Here is a 17,520-nt window from a genome sequence, read left to right on the forward strand (position 1 = left end):
AGGTGGTTATGAAGGTTTGGCATCTATTGGGTTCAACATTCAGCTTAAGGATTGAGCCTTGCTACTCCATCTACTAGTTGATGATGTAATGGTGGAAAAAATGGTTTTCATGTGAACGTTTGATATACTCACATGAAAATTTTAGAATCAATAAGTTTGGTATCTTATCTTGAACAAACGTTTGATATACTCTAGATAAAGAAAGGACACTAATTGTTGCATTATTGGGCAAACATTATTGGTATCTTAAACATTTCAATGCATTTCTATTGGGGCCTCCAATGAATGAATAATGCAGAGCACCTAAGTCCGTCTTAGTTTCAGAACCAAGATTCAAATACCTCGGCTCCCCGAAGCCCTAAACCCCAAGCTCCTCTCCCGCCACTCTCTTTCTCTCTCTCTCAGTGGATCACCACATTTCTCTTTGGTCGGAATATTCTCTTTCCCGCGGATTCCGATGGGCGGCGGTCCTAGGACGTTCCCGGGTGGGCTGAACAAATGGCAATGGAAGAGGATGCACGAGAAGAAGGCGAGGGAGAAGGAGAAGCAGCTGCTCCAACAGGAGAAGCAGCTCTACGAGGCCAGGGTCCGGTCGCAGATCAGAAGCCAGTTTGCTGGGAGCGCCGGGGTGCCGGCGGGGGGATCGGGCGGGGCACAGTTTGGGGCAATGACGCCCGAAGGTCACGTGAACGCACTCGCGGATCGCTTCAAGAAGGCCGGGGCGGAGGACCTCTGGAATGAAGACGATGGACCGTTGGAGGATCCTGTTACTCCAGCGGAGGTGCCGGGTCCGGCTCGGCATCCGTCGGGGTCATGGGTGCCATCTTTGTCCAGGAGCCGTGGCTATGTCCGTTCAGAGAATTGGGAGAATTCTAAGCAATTTGCATCGCGGAGGGGGTTTTCAAGCCTTTCGCGGATGGATACCTCGTTGGATTGTTGGAAGGATCGTTTTAGGCCCACTGTCAGGGTCTCGGGATGGAAATGGAGTGATAGTTTTACTATGTTCGGTTTGCGGAGAATTGGCGGTATTTTTGTTGGAAATGGTACGTGGAGAGATTGTTCAACGCTTTCCACAGGAAGGTCTTGTTCGAATTTACACGGAGACGAAGGATCAATGCGATTCGAAATGGCATTGAGGGGTAACGGAAAGCATAGCGTCACGGTAGGGATTAACTCGAGAAACATTGGGGAGATTAATCGTGGAAAATGTTTTCCGAGGCAGTTTTCCATGTCTGTACTATTGGAAGCATTTCCAGCACATACGAGAGAAGATTCACTGTCGTGGTTGCCAATGGTTCATAATCTATGCGGGAAGACTATTTGTTTAAATTCTATTATCCCGGGGAGAACTGGTAGAATTTCTTTGGAGGGTTTGTCTTGGAGGTATTATTCGAGTTTCACGGGAAACAGTGGTATGTTTAAGAAAGATCCCTCCTTGGATTACAGAACCGATCGCGGCATATCCGAGAAGGATATGAATATGGCTTGGTCAAGGTCAGACTCTGACGAGGAAGGGGAGGCGGATGATTTTCAAGAAGGGGTTAGCACCAGGAAGGCCTTCGCTGGAGGCGTCTTGAGGAATCACGATCCAAAGAGGGAGAGGAGATTCCCAAAGCCAGGGGAAGCTGAAAATGAATTTTCTCGGTCCATAAGAATGCAATTGCAAAGTGGGGATTTCTTATCCAGAGTCGCGGGAGGAAGAATTCGGGAGAAGGAGGAATCATTACTCAGCGAGAAAAGGTACACTTCTCGACTAAAACAAACTAACCCAGTTAAGTTGGAAATAAATACAAATTCATGCTGCCTCGTTTGATTCATGCAAACCAAGAGCAGTTGCAGAACTGGGTGTCTTGCGGACAAACCACTTAATGCGACAACCTCTATCATATGGGACATGGTTTCGTTCTGGATGGCTGATCTTTAATCATTTCAATCACGTGCAAACGTGGCATTAGTACATTAGATATTTAAATTTCAGCTGTGTCGTGGTGGTGGATCCATGATGATATGAAAATCTTGGCAGCCCTGATTCAATGGTGCACCAACGGTATGATGTCCAGTTCCCGATGAGTTGATAGCCCGAATAAGTATGATCACCAAGTTGTTTTTTCTGGCTGACCATAATGTAACAGGCTACGTAAAATTGGTGTTTGTTAAATTTAGAAGAATGATGATCTGCTAGTGGTTCTCATGTTTGGACACATCTTAAACTCAAATGCAATTGAAAATGTAACATAGTAATAGCAACATGCTAATCAAGTTCAAAGAGCATGCTTGTATAATCATTGGAAGTATCAGTTATTTGATATAAAACCAAAAATTTGATTTCCATTTTATTCGTGTAGTCAAATCATGGTTTTGGTTTATGCTTTTTGAATATTCACATGCATTTCTATCTCATTTTGGTTTCTATCTTTTTCTCTTTTTTTTAATGCAAATTGGAAAAGTATTTAAATATTCCAGTTCTCATTCAGTGAGGTCCTTCATTTATCTTTGCTATGTTTGCAATCCAGATTTGATGAATATGACATTTCTCCCTTGACAATTAAAGCACTTTCTTCAGCTGGTTATACACAATTGACAGTGGTACAAGAGGCTACACTTTCTATCTGCCTTGAAGGTAATGGGTTTTGGTTGTTGCTCACAAGTCACATGAGCTTTTTGTATCAAACTGTTATTCTGTTTTCCTACAGATATGTTTTGTTTTTCGGCTAGTTTTCATAGCTGTAGTTGACTGACACTATTGCAATGTTTAACACATGAATTTATGTATGTTCTTAATATCCATTGTGAAAGCAATCTATCTTTCTATATAAGGTTCTTTGAGAAATTTAAAATGTCTACTTATCTCTTTTATGAGTTGCTTACTTTATGTTTCCTAAAATGGTGATAATATTCTATATAAATTAATGAGCATCAGAGCAAATGCACTTTGAGTATTTAAATGGGCAGGTTTTAATCCTTAGAAACTGCGATTGATGGATAAGCAGATAGGCTAAACATGTTAGGTGGATGATAGTATCGTCTTCCTGTACGATCCTTGTACTTTGAGATGAAGTTCTCGATCCTACATAGGTTTCTAAGGACTCTAGTTGAACCCTTAATTGTAAGGTAATCCTTAAATTTGTGAACAAGAAAAGTTTTTTGCCAGTTGGAATTTACTGACTGTTTGGCTCCTTTCTTGAAGGACATACAGAATACATAATAGTTTGCAAATTTTGTTGAGATTTGTAACACAGTGTCTGTTTCTTTGCTAGCCCTCACATGTTATTGTTGATAGGATTGTCTTTAATCCATTGTCACAGAAAACACGCTTTATTTGAAAAAAAATGCATATAAAACATAAAAAACAAGTCAGCCGTATAAAATGTGAAAAAAACGCGAAAAAATGGGTATAATACGGGTATTATACGCGTTTTTCCTTTTTTTTGTATTTTTATTAATTTTTATTATTTTCAGGATTTATTAAATGTTTTAAATTTTTTAAAAAATTCGCCGAAATTTTTCCGAGATATATAACTTTGCCACATTATACCCGAGAAATTCATTGCCATATAATACCCGTACACGTTTCTTGTGACAATAGTTCAATCATGCTTCTTTAGGAGGACAATTTTTGTTTCCTTGTGTGCATTGAATTGTGAAGGGTGACATGCACAAAGCAAGAATGAATAAAAGTGCACACATGCACAAGTATGCACAAGTTCTTGCACACTGGCTTCATGTGTGCTCTTGTTAATAGCAAATATAATTTGAGTAATTGTTCATTTCGAATTTATAACAGGCAAAGATGCACTTGTTAAAGCTAAAACTGGTACAGGGAAAACTGCAGCATTTTTGGTAATGCACCAATCTTTCATGTGTTGAATTTTGCTTTTTATGTCATTTTTTTTTTGGATTTTCCAAATTTAATATTTCTTGAAAGGAAGCAGCTTCCTGCAATTGAAGCAGTTCTGAAGGCTAGTCCTAGCAGTTCGGAGCAGAGACTGCACCCAATACTCGTGCTTGTTCTTTGCCCCACTCGGGAGCTTGCAAGTCAAATTGCAGCAGAGGCAAATGTTATGCTAAAATACCATTGTGGAATTGGTGTCCAAACATTAATTGGTGGAACACGCTTTAAGGATGACCAAAAGCGGCTGGAATCAGAGCCTTGTCGGGTCGGTATATTTTCTTGAACTCATTTTGTGTATTAGTTTATTTGTTGTGCACACTTTACTGATTAATACCTTCTTATTCCCATTGTCTTGCTTTCTGCCAGTGCAGTCTGACTTCTCACATGCTAACAAGGAAATCAAAATGTCTCTAAGCACATGATATGTGATGAATTATTTCATATGCATACTTAAAAGGACAGGAACCATAGGGAGGCACAATGTTGTTGTCATTTAAGAATAACACTTGAGGTGAATTCACAGGGGAAAATTGAGTGGCCCCATGATGGTTATGAATATTTCTTCATTTGCAATTTTTTCTGGGATGGGCCTCTTCCATAGTAAAGTTACTTGTGAGCAGCGCATGATAAATGCATGGTAGAACACAAATATTTGTAGACAAGACCCAAACATTTGTAGAAACGAATTCTGACCTTGGTGGTGATCCTGCTTCAGTTAGTACATTGCTGCTAGTTTTCTAAGCCACCAGTGTCCTTATGGCATTGTTTTGAATCTTTTGATTGTCTTGATGTTTTTGAAGTCAGCCTGTCATGCTAATGGGAAATATCTTTTTTAGGGCTCTGATTAAACATGGTCTAACAATAACCATTTTAACTAGATAATGGGATGACTTTCATTTAATTAGTGCAGGCTTTTATCCTTGAGGGAGGTCACAGTAAATGTGAATCCTTCTTCATGCATCTGCTGCACTTTAGATAATATGAACTTCAGTCTTCCTTCTCAGGAAAAAAAAATGGGCACTAAAACTTGCCTTTCTCACTGGAAGTATATGACTTTGTAGGATTTTAATGCTTTTTAACATGTACTTTGCATTCCTGAAGAATGTTTCAATTGCCCACCTGACATTTTCATGAGGTATGAGTTATTCTCTTAAGACACATTGATCAAACTGTTGTCTGTTATAATTTAATATTACTATGATACCTGTCTCTGTCTGCTTCATGTTCACTTTGGCTTGGCATGGTAATTTGCTTCATCCTAGAAATTTGTCCTTTTTATTATTATGTTGTCTCTTCTGCAGATTATTGTTGCAACTCCTGGCAGGTTATTGGATCATATTGAGAACAGATCTGGCTTTTCTGTGCGTTTGATGGGTCTCAAAATGCTTGTCCTAGATGAGGCAGACCTTCTACTGAATTTGGGATTTCGTAAAGACATAGAGAAGGTTGTTGATTGTGTTCCACGACAGAGGCAGTCAATGCTATTTTCTGCTACAATTCCCAAAGAGGTCGGTCTTTTTACTCACAATCTCTTTTGGATATCCAAACATCCTTTATCAGTTTTCACTTGCCTTGATTTCATATGTTATATTTATGTATAATGTATTTCTTTTATATGAAGGTACGCAGGATTTCTCAACTGGTTTTGAAGAAGGATCATGTTTATATAGATACTGTAGGGTTGGGAAGGCAAGAGACACATGCAAAGGTTTGAATATTTTTTCTCTTTTGTGGATTTTCCTTTCTCCCATGTTTCCTAATAGTCTAATACCATCTAACTTGCTATGCTTCAGAATTTTCTGAATTTTTTTCTGATGAACAATATCACGATGGTACTTCATTGTTCTTACAAGATATTTAGATTGCTTATATTTCAATATCTCAAGATTTTATTTTAAACTTTAGAGTTTAGAGTTTGGTTTTCCAATTTGTCACTTTGAAATTACAATTTCTTCAAAGACAATTGACATTTATGAATATAGTTTTAGTTTCACCCACATCATGCTAATTCTTGTCTCATGTTTGTGTCAATTTACGAGTTCTCATTTTGGTTGGAATAGTTGCTTTAACCAAAGTTTTGCTGCTTCTCTTGGCTAGGCTAATGAAATTCCACTCCTCTATGAATGTGTTATATTTTGCCTTTTTCTTCTGTATTTTCTATTCATTGAAAATGGCAAGGAACTAGAAACTTATGAATTTTCTTATTGTTGCAGGTTTCACAGTCGTACATAGTTGCTTCTCATGAAGATCACTTTCAGATAGTTCCTTGCATATTAATGGATCATATTAAGGAAGAGCCAGACTATAAGGTCAGCTATCATATTTATGTCTATGAGGTCAAAACTAGTAAAAAGTTTTAGTTGGTGGCTTCTAATTTGTGATGCTGACTCAGGTTATTGTTTTCTGTGGGACGGCAATGGTAACATCACTCATGTATCACCTCCTTCTAGGGTTAAAAATGCATGTTAAGGAAATTCATTCCCGAAAACCTCAGCTTTATCGTACTCGTATATCTGATGAATTCCGTGAATCGAAGAGGCTTATTCTTGTAAGTTCAGATGTTTCAGCACGTGGAATGAACTATCCTGATGTTACACTGGTTGTACAGGTAACTATTGGAAAAGACGCAGTTGTCATGTTTGGCATAGAGTTGCTTTAGAAATCAAAGTCATTATATTGTACTAGTGGTTGCCTCTGTGTGTGGAAGTTGCTTGATAGACTGGACCATCTGGTAAATTTGTTTTTCTCTTTCTTAAAGCTATTTTGTAGCTGTACATAAATACATCAAAATTTTAACTGTGCATTTCCATTGTTTCTCAGTGTATGTATGCATATATGTTTTATGCTTTTATCTGTATATAGGTGCAGGCTTGTACTGCTTTACTTCAGATATTTGTTACCAGATATATGAAATGAGAATATCTAGCTGATACTAAAAAGATCTGGTCCATAGTTACAACTTACAAATGTCGTTCTTGGGCTTTTATTTGTGAGGTTTTATTCATGCACTAGTTGAAAAGTTAGTAAACCTTGGGAACATTCTTAGAAATAAAAAAAAAAACTAAAAATGTATAAAAAATAGATAAATTTATGAAATTGAAAATTATGAAATTACAATTTTTCTGCTAATTATCTTAACAAAATTATTTATGAAAGTTGAGAATAATTATTAAAATGTTAAAAGAAACTCAACAAAGTTTAAAATATGCTAAAGCTATTTTTTAAAAGATAAAACATATGGCAAAAATAGCATGTATTTTTATTCTGGTCATATCTTCATAGTATCATGATATGTTTCCATTTTCTTTCACTTGTTCTTGGCATTTTATCTTGATAATTGTTTATATTTGTCTTTATGATCTAGACATATCTTATGTATTGAAAATCTCACCTAGGTACCTGCCTTGTGCTGGGCGTCAGCCTAAGCCTTGGCTGAGGACAATGGCCTCTCAAGCTAAATGTATTACATTTTAAAATTTAACACTAAAAATCTACTTCTTTTTGTTTCTTCAATCATCTTGCATATTGTTCTGGGTGGAGGAATTTTGAAACTCCCGCTTTTCCCTTTTTTCTATTTTCTTCTTCCTTTGTTCTCTTTTCCCCCATATTTCTGTCAAATAGGACTGACTTAGCCCCAACCCAGCTGCTCCCTAAGCTTTTATTTATGTCTTCTATCTAGCCCTGCCTAGCATTTTTAAAGATATAGGACATGCATATATACGTCATATACTTATAAACGTATATGAGACATAGGTAAGTAGGAGAGAGAAATCATGGAATATGAGAGCACCGAGAAATCTAGTTAAATAAGTTAGGTGGTTTGAAAGTTGCCACCTTAAAAGTATCACTTTTAAAAGAAATGTCCTGTCAGGCATGTGCATAGGCACAGGTATGTCTAAGAGTGAGCTTGCAGACAAGGGAAGGGGATTGTGGGAGAAATAACTAGCACCGAGTAGAAAACCTCTGATGCTTGGGCAGAAGAAATGTATTGTTCCTTATCTGGGACTAGTTAGTTCTTTTGGTAAGTTTCGGAAACAAATTTGTAGTTTATTTTGAGGGACATAGAAATTGGAAATTTGGAAGTACATATAAACACTCATCTTTTGTTCCTTTTCTTTTGGTTATCCTCCCATGAGATATTTGCTTCTTTTGATTGTGTGTCTTTTTTCATCTATCTTTTTATGTACTGTTTAGTTGAATTTACCAGTTAAGATCCTCCACAGAAATAGGCCCCTTCTTAGTTCTTACTTGTAGGTAGATGCTTTTGTTGTGGTCTTATATTTTGATTTATGACCGACATTATTGGCTTATTGTTATTGTCTTTTAGTTCTGTCATTACTGTTACTATGTGCAAGTTTTTAGACATAGCTCATGGTATTAAACATTTGGTAATTGTTAGCAGGTATCTAACTAGGCATGAGTGCTATTTGGAGTCATCTTGTGTATAGTGGAATAAAAACATTATGCTTAATGAGATACTTTCTTCAGGTTGGTATACCATCTGATCGTGAACAATACATTCATCGTCTTGGTCGTACGGGCCGTGAAGGGAAAGATGGTAAGGGTGTGCTGCTTCTTGCACCATGGGAGGAGTATTTCTTGGACGAAATAAAGGATCTGCCCATTCAAAAGTCCATGGTACCTCAGATAGATCTGGATCTCAGGAACAAGGTATCTTTTGTTCTAAGTGTTCACATACTGTGCAGATGCATTCCCAAAAAAAAAAAAAAAGGAGAAAAGAAAGCACATAAAACCATGCACCAACATACACAATACATATTTGATTCTACACTTCAGAAAAGTAACATGGGTTACTCTTTGTGTGTGTGTGCTTGTGCGGATGCCTGAATGAATGAAATGCCACCAAGGTCCAGTAGCTTGGGCTACATTGCCTCCTTTGCTTTCACAATTTTGATTGGTGACGCAGTCTTAATGGTTGGCATCTTTATCTTTGTAAATGTGCATGATTGAGGCTAGTTGACATGGAGACCACTGACTGTCACAGATGCATTTTTGGAAGGGCATGACATGTGATTCTTCTGTCGTTAAAGTTCATGGAAATTTCCTATTGGTCATTGGCCATTGTCCAGCTACTGCATTATGCTGGGGGAAAATAAGAGTGCATTTGGTCATGTTAGCAGCTTATGAAGATTTGCCATGTCTGGCAGGTTAAAACTACTTGAATTGGGTTGACTTATTACACTTTGCATTAAGGACATCATATAAATGAATTTTCTTTGCCTGATGGACCGGCTTTGGGTAGGAGGGTGCTTGTGGTATTGAGACATTTTAAAGGTAATTTGAGGATGTGGATATTTATTTTATTCCAAAGACTGATTATCATATTTAGGTTGGTCAGGTAGTGACCCAAATCCGAAATATCGACACCCCTGGTTATCATGCTCATATGTGCCCCCCATGAAGTTCTCGGTTCTGATTACTTACCCTTGTCAAGCTTCCCATTTTTATTACCTGTCATTTTTGCATCCTAAATCATTTGGAATTAAGTGGCTTTGACAACCATCAGAAAAGTAGAAGTGCTTGATAGTACACTTAAGTTCATAGTGTTGAGGTGATACAAATTGCACCTGTAGATTTACTGCTAAGCTTTTGACCACTTGTGGAGGTTTGAAATCTCAGAAAGTTCTTTCTATTCTCATCTTCTAATAATTAGACGGCGGCATGTTTTTTTTCTTCATCTTTTGGTGCAACATTATATTATTTTTCTCTAAAGGTTCTATTTTAATTAGGTGGAGCATTCACTGGGAAAGATCGACACCAGCATCAAGGAAGCTGCATATCATGCGTGGCTTGGATTTTACAATTCCATTAGAGAAATAGGTAGAGACAAAACCACATTGGTCGAGCTTGCTAACCAGTTCTGTGATTCGATCGGCTTGAGGAGACCTCCGGCCATGTTCAGGAAGACGGCATCAAAAATGGGTTTGAGGAACGTCCCTGGAATACAAATCAAGAAATAGATTTTGCTTCAGATGCGTCATTGCAATAGAACAGAAAGAAAAAACAAGGCCTAGCCACAAAATAGGTAAACTTGGATGGTTGGAATTTTTTTTACTTGTAAGGGCAGGCATCGGGGTAAGCCAGCAAAATCACTGGCTCATTGATCAGGCATCAGCGTAAGGAAGTATTTTCTGTGGATGGGAAAAAAAGGTTCCATGCACCCCATAAATATTCCGATGCTGAATTTCTTGACTGAGCATATCAATGCAACAATGCATGTTGAGGGTTTGGTTGTGGTCCTGCAAGGAGCTCTGTTCTTAAAGAGATAGGCAGGTAAGTGTTTTTTTTCCCAAAGGGAAAAAATTTGCAAAATCTCTGTTTATCAGCAGTTGTAACTTTTGGAAGGCATTAATCTCCTGCTGACAAAGTGGTTGGTTGATGGGCCCCATGCTTCGGAGGAATGGGTGTGAAACACCACGCCCCTAGTTGTTGTTGGACAGTTTGTGGTCACACTGTATGCTTTCACTGCTAAATTTTGATCCGGATGGTACCATTCAGGCCCTGCAGTAGCTACATGAGTAGTTGTGCTGTTACTACCAGTTGTGGTGAGCTTACGTTCACTGTAAACAGGGGAAGCTTCCTGGTGGCATCATTCTGTGCATAGTACGTAGCACTTTGAACGTTTTTGCCCAGGCTGAACCTAATGGCGTCCCCACAAGTTGCAGCAAAGTTAAAAGAGATGATGGAGTGGCACTGCATAGAAAGGGGGAGTATGGCTGGAAACTGCCTCAGTAGCAAAATGCTGAGCAGTTTGTAATGAATATATATTACACCTTGAGCTGCTAGAATTGTCTGCTCGAAGTAGATTTGTGTCTTTCCCTCAAGTAGATAATTAATTATTAGTATTACCATTTGGTAATTTATTTTCTCTTTCTAACAAGTTTGCAGTTAGTTACGTAGCCTAATTTTCACTATCTTTCAAGAAAGTATGCCTCATTGACAACCAAACTCTCAAGGTAGCATCTCATTGTCATGGTTACATTATCTCCGCGGTTGACCTGCTCGCATGTAATTATCAATTGTCTTGATATCTTAGTGCACATGTGCTGCATAAGATTTGACGTTGTGTTCTAATTAAATGTCGTCTAACTGTCCAGGCCTGTATTTTATTCTGATAGGTGGTGGGGTCAAATGTTCCCTGTGATTCGACTGTTGCTGACCGACTGTGTCTGGCGGAAAAAGTCGGCCCGTGACACAGACGGACGATCGTTAAACAGAACATGCATCAACATGCATCCTATATCATAAATTTCACTTTCATTTGCTATAAGAGTCCAAACGTAAGTGGTTTTTTGGTAAGAAGAGCAATTGAGGAGTGTTCAATGAAGCTGCCCTAAATATTGGGTTTGAAGTATTTCATAAACCTGCCCTGTCCTAATGGGAAGTATTTCATAAACCTGCCTAATGTTCGAACCTGTTTCAATATTTAGGACAGTTTTATTGGAAATTTGTGAGTGTCGTGACTGCCAAATAACCCCTAATGACACGATCTGTTTTTTAATCTACCAGCATGCTTTTTTACCTCATTATCTGCGTCATTTCCTCAATCGCAAAGATGCCAACATGATCTTTTATAAAAATAAACCGAATTCTAGAGTCTCTAGGTTATATATATTATATCGAAAAATTCCTATAAGCAATTGTCCAAATTTTTCTGAGACTACACTAAAATATGGAAGTCTTAGAGAAGAAACTGTGCATAAAATTTTCAGGTTAAATGATTAATTTTGGTTTCATAATCTGGCTTTGATGGCTTCGATCGATTTTTTTTAGCTGGCCGAACTGTTTTGATAGCTTTGATACCCCCGAAAAGTTTTCTGAACGGGCAAGAATGGTCTGCAAAAAAGTTTTACATCCACAAACATCTAAAAACATTTGACATGCATGATGCACCACTCAGTTCAACAATCCGGCGGACCATTAAAAGCTATTTGATTACCCAAAGAAAAAATGTGTAAACTCAACTTTCGAATGGGTGACAAAAGGACGCTAGTTGAATTTCTTCCGTTTAACCACTTGAATTGCACATAGGACAGGTGGTTTTGAAAGAAACTCAAAGTCTAAATTTATTTTATCATGAAAATTTGGCCGTCTTTTGTAAATCTTTTTGAATATAATTTAGAAAAAAATCTAGTTTTGACCTTGGGAAACGCAGATGACACCTATGGCCTTAGAAATGGATTTTTATTTGGGTTGCTTTCACTTGAAAAAGAAAAGATGCCGTCCACATGAGGGCAGAAATAGACGGCCACCTGAATGCAAAGCACGGCCTGCATCGATTAATGAAAAACTCCCTCATTTCTCACTCACAGAAGAGAACAACTTTCCTGGGAAAGTATCTTGCCCTTCTATTCTTCATGAGGAAATAGCACCTTTCCTGCTAAAGTATTGCCCAAAAATTGTCAGTGCAATTAATACCAGCGTTTATGACTCATTTATTAGGGGATAGAGTGAAAGAACAAGATCATTTTTTTGTCTATTTTTCTCTCTTTTAACCGCATGTTCTAATCAATTTATATTTAATATTAAGTTAAAGATTGTTTCATGCATCCCATGCGTGTTTGGTAGCTGATCTTACAGCTAGTTAGAGAAAAAAGGTCTCTAGAAAGTTAGAAACTGATACGTTGCAGATGCACCTCAGTGGGATTCCTGTTTTCAGCAAGTAGGCTCTACCTTCTAGGAAGTTTCGTTCACTTTTGTCTTTTCCTTTTTCAATTTCAATGCATAATTTGTGATGGATCAATTTACATTTGTATTGAAACAAAGGGATGCTGCCTGGATCAAGATTTAGTGACCTCAAACTTGTTCGTTTCACAAAAAGCAATTCAGAGGAATTTGAAATTTGAATTTCACTTGTTGCATTCCTTCATTTCTAAGCGGCTAATTGTTCCAAGGTGCATAGCGTAGCTGATCGAACTAGTGGCACGATGAAAGTCTGATTAATTCGATTCTCAAGGGCACTACCCGTTTAAGTTGCAGGATACTCTAATTGATTGGTGTTTCACTCTTCACCCAGGTACCAAAGTAGCTCTAAATCTGAGAGGAGAAGAGTTTCTGCTTCATTGGGTATCTCCCCTCAATAGAAATAACATCATTAATCTTTATTAAAAAAAAACTCAATAATAAAAATAAGTCAATGAGCATTGAAATCCAAGTCTTGCAGAAAATACCACCCATGTCGCCTTGCAATCTGATAGATCAACCACCAATGATGTAATTCAAATTGTTGGGCAACTGAGGTAAATGGCGACATGATTTCAATTTGACAGTCCTGAGTTTAGTCAAGTGCTTTGACTAAGTTCATCATTATTCATATTTGTGACGTGATTTCTATCATGAAATACAATGTGGGGATTTCACATTTCTTTTAAAATGTGATTTGACAATTAAATACTCCCTATTGAAATACAAGTTAGTAAGATATAACGAACCCTACTTCTGTGGGTTGGATCTTCATAAGATATCGATCTAACTTTAGAATCTTAATGCATGTATTAGATATCATTGGTGCTCACAAGTAAGCGCTTTGGGATCAAATCTAGCTCCTGATCAGTGTCATCTCCAAAATTGTGACATCCACACATCTTTTATGTTGTTTTTTTCATTTTAATTTTCCTTTTAACTGGTCTGCTTCAATTGGAACCAACCGTGGGAGGGTACGTTGTGAAATTAGATCCATCATCGGAGTCCAAATTCAGATCTAACGCTCCGAGTTCGGATCTGCATCGAATCCGGATCCCCTCTCTCTTCCGCCCTCTCTCCAGTCTCTACCTGCCACGATGGTAGGTGTCCGCAGACAAAATGGAGTATCACGTTTGATTCGGCACTCTTGTAATTGTCGCCTTCTCCCTTAAGGCTCGGGATTGCCTATTGAATCTCTCTCTCTCTCTCTCGCTAGGGAAGAATGGCGATTTTGCAGTTGTGGGAGAACCTGAAGGAGGCTATAACAGTCTACACGGGCCTCTCCCCAGCAGCCTTTTTCACCATCTTGGCCTTGGCCGTCGCCTTTTACCATGTCGTCTCCGGGTTGTTCGCATCGCCAGCACCGCCGCCGAGGGCAAGGGCGATGGAGGAGGAGCTTCCGCCGCCGGTGCAGCTGGGGGAGGTCACTGCGGAGGAGCTTAGGGCCTACGACGGCTCCGACCCAAAGAAGCCGTTGCTCATGGCCATCAAGGGTCAGATCTACGATGTCAGCCGATCGAGGTCTACACAGCACTTCTGATCTTCCCTCTTGTTGCTTTTGTTCCTTCTTCTTTCCGGTTTGGTGGGTTTAGCCTGTCTTGATGGTTCTAAGGCTTAAGGTGTTGACTGCTTCTAAAGTTTATGGAAGATGTTCTATTGTTAGATTAGAGGATTTGGATTTTGTTTTTTCATCAATTTCATTTCCCCTTAAAATCATCTGAATTTGCGTTGTTGTGGAAGGCGATTTCTTCAGTTCATTTGAGGAAGTTCATCTTTCCTTTTACTGGAACTGATTCTGGCTTCTGACTGCCCTTTCTGTTTAATTATATTTTTTTTCTGTATAGTTGTTTTGACAGAAAGGACCTTCTCATGCTTTGTCGCATTGAAGCTCTTCTGGTTAAATTTTCACTAGATTAATCATGATAGTTTCCCGTCTGGCGTGTTCCTGAATTTCCTCTCTGTTGTATGCTTATGGGGGCTGGTTTCGTTTTCTACTAATTAATCTGTTTCTGAGGTGCTGATTACATTTATTTGGAAGCCTGCTTACTGGAAGCTGATTTGGTGATGTTGGTTTTGTGCCTGGTAGATAATCAAAATGACAAATGGAGCCTATGGCTGTTATTAGTAGGTGAATCTGCATTTTCTGGGCATCTCGTATTTTTAGGTAGGACCTTAGAGGTTTCAGTTACTTTTCTGTCGTGGTTGTTGGTTTTTGGGACGGAAGTTTTAGGCCTTCGGTCTGCTTGATGGTGGAATGTAGGACTTAGGTTTTCTCTTTTTAAGTCATAAAAGCAGTCCATAAGGGCTCCTTATTCATGGACTATTTAGTTGGGTGCAGGCCTATAAATTAAAGGTCTCTAAGGCTAAAAACTAGATATGCATCTTTTTAGTGGGCATTTGGTAACAAGAATACTGTTTTCTATGGAACATAAAATTCCATAAGTGTGTCCGTATCTTTCAGAAACATTCCTGTGTTTCAAATAGGTGGCGTTTGGCTATCATTGAGAAACATTCCTGTGTTTCAAATAGGAAGCATTTGGTAACAGGAAAAGTAGATTCAGGGAATGCTAACACAGTGTTCTTGTTACCGAACGCCCTCTTAGTCTTAGTGAGATATCTTTAGTAACAGAAAAAGGAAGGGTACTTGGCAGTTTACACTCATGTTGAACTTTACTGATGAGGATGGTCTCTTCATTGGTCATCTGAGTCAGAAACATCCGGAAAGAGAAACTTCTCTCATAACTGGAAAAGATGCTACTTGCATCCGCAAACAGGGTAAATGGATATAAAATGCTGATTAGAAGCTTTTGTTTTGAGTTAAACGAGTCTTTTATGGGTTTTATGAATCTCCATTGACGTATTGGAAGTTGTTGTTTGAGTTGAATTTATAATTGATACCTTTTCTGTACGTGATGTTTGGCTAATATCTAGCTTTTTTCAAGTGTATACTTGTAAGGTAGACTATATCCAGGCCAATTGTTACCATTGTGCAACTTTTACATGAGATTTGCATTTCCTGTTGATTTGAGTTATGGGTTTGCCCTGATGCTTCTCACAGTATTTTTTTTAACAAAAGTCACAATTAATCTTCATCATCCAGTTTGCCAGAATGCTGCTTTCGTGTTTCATATGTGATTTTTTATGGCATTTTTCTAGAAAAATAGTTACTACTGTAATGTTTTGCTTGATCTTTGCATTCTTCTCTCAGTTTCCGCAAGGTTCTCTAATCAACAACTTTAAAAAAAAAGAAAAAATTCTGTTAGAGTCGCTGGTTTGTTTTTGTTGTGAGAAGAACCAAAGTTTGGCATTGCCTGTGTTTTTGATGGTGTATACTTTTATCCTGAACTCAGATTCTTGATTCTTCAGAAACAATATCCCATCTTCATCTGTGGCGTCCTGTGGTCACTTGCCTTGTTGGGTGAATTTTTGCATGATCTAGTTAAGGCTTATAGTTTAACTATGAAAGTGTTTGAGAATTTCCAATTTAATTTTCTATGCTCAATTTTGTATCATCGTTACTAAAAGGCCTTGTTCCGCTTTATCTCATGTTGTCTGGTAATCTGAATGCTGCATCAGAGTCTGACAGATGACTTATTGAAGGATAATCTTCTGAACGTAGAGAATGACTGAATCAGGACCTTGACAAAATTTGAGTGACATCTAGAGGAGGAAGACCCAAATGGATGTTCATTCAGAAGCATCTGGCAATGGCATGCCACTACAAGGGTTATTCTAACCTAGTAACACTGCTGCTACTAGTAAACAAATAATGTTGCCACTTATTCTGGGTTGGAAAGCTTTTGGTTGAAAAAGCTGTTCACGTGGAAAGTAGGATTTTGTTTATTATTTTAGAGTGAGTAGAAGTGGACGTGCAGGCATGCTTCCTCTGTTCTCATGACTGCTGTCTCAAAGCACCTTCCAAAAGTTGCCTTGTCACTTCTACGTTTTGACACTGCTTACATATTGGTCATATAAGTAAACCTCTTGGAAAGTTTTACTGTTTGTTAATCTTGATATTGCTTGAATATTAGCCATGTGAATAAGCCGCTATCACATTTACTTGAAGAAAAACATTATTGTAGCGAGTAATTTTTTGATCTACTTTATGCCTGCAGAATGTTTTATGGCCCAGGAGGGCCTTATGCTCTATTTGCTGGCAAAGATGCAAGCCGGGCGCTTGCGAAGATGTCCTTTGAAGAGCAGGATCTGACTGGGGACCTCGAAGGCTTAGGTCCTTTTGAACTCGATGCCTTGCAAGACTGGGAGTACAAGTTCATGTCAAAATACGTCAAGGTTGGGACCATCAAGAAGGAAACGAATACTGAACCTGAATCTTCTGCTGCTGATGTTAACGCTGCAACTGATACCACTGAGAGGTCTACAGACGCTGAGCCATCAGATGAAATTCCATCAGTTGATGCCAAACCTGAAGAAGATAATGCCAAACCTAGAGATGACGATGCCAAACCTCAAGAAGATGATGCGGAACCTAGAGATGCTCATGCCAAACCTAAAGAAGATGCCTCCATTCGTCATGAGGTTCAAGAGTAATTTGATATTGAGGGTGGTAGTGGTGAAGAGATGCTGGTTCTGCTCTTAAAATGCTCGACTCAGCGATGTTTATTGTTTATGTAGAGAGGCTTCAAGGAACTGTGAGTTACACACTTAATGTTTTTAGACTGATGAGCTTTTAATAGTATTGGAAATGTAGCTTCACCCATCAAATATTCATCTATTAACCTTCTTCCATCGCCCATGTTTCACGAGTAACGAAGTTCCAACATGTCGTTTCACGCCCATCACGCAATTTCTCATGCATATTGAGATGTTAATTTTTTTTATTTTATTTTACATTGCATTGCTCGTATAATATCCTGTTACTGCTTTCTCATCAAGTGTAAGATACAGTTACTAATTTTGAATCC

The 17,520-nt window shown here is 38.4% G+C and overlaps 2 protein-coding genes across 2 annotated transcripts; both read left to right on the forward strand.

Annotated features, from left to right (window-relative positions):
• The first annotated feature begins 290 nt into the window (after positions 1-290).
• On the forward strand, positions 291-10,793 carry LOC116257547 (probable DEAD-box ATP-dependent RNA helicase 48). The gene is made up of 10 exons (XM_031634407.2): positions 291-1,740; positions 2,514-2,620; positions 3,785-3,840; positions 3,933-4,157; positions 5,194-5,400; positions 5,514-5,600; positions 6,106-6,201; positions 6,285-6,500; positions 8,381-8,563; positions 9,643-10,793. Exons 1-10 carry the CDS (start codon positions 458-460, stop codon positions 9,871-9,873), a joined length of 2,691 nt encoding a protein of 896 aa, XP_031490267.1. The 5' UTR covers positions 291-457; the 3' UTR covers positions 9,874-10,793.
• A 2,927-nt stretch (positions 10,794-13,720) lies between these two features.
• On the forward strand, positions 13,721-17,344 carry LOC116266127 (membrane steroid-binding protein 1-like). Its single transcript, XM_031647232.2, has 2 exons — positions 13,721-14,116; positions 16,711-17,344. Exons 1-2 carry the CDS (start codon positions 13,818-13,820, stop codon positions 17,144-17,146), a joined length of 735 nt encoding a protein of 244 aa, XP_031503092.1. The 5' UTR covers positions 13,721-13,817; the 3' UTR covers positions 17,147-17,344.
• The last annotated feature ends 176 nt before the right edge of the window (positions 17,345-17,520 follow it).

This window comes from Nymphaea colorata, chromosome 1 (assembly GCF_008831285.2).
Source record: "Nymphaea colorata isolate Beijing-Zhang1983 chromosome 1, ASM883128v2, whole genome shotgun sequence".
NCBI lineage: Eukaryota > Viridiplantae > Streptophyta > Magnoliopsida > Nymphaeales > Nymphaeaceae > Nymphaea > Nymphaea colorata.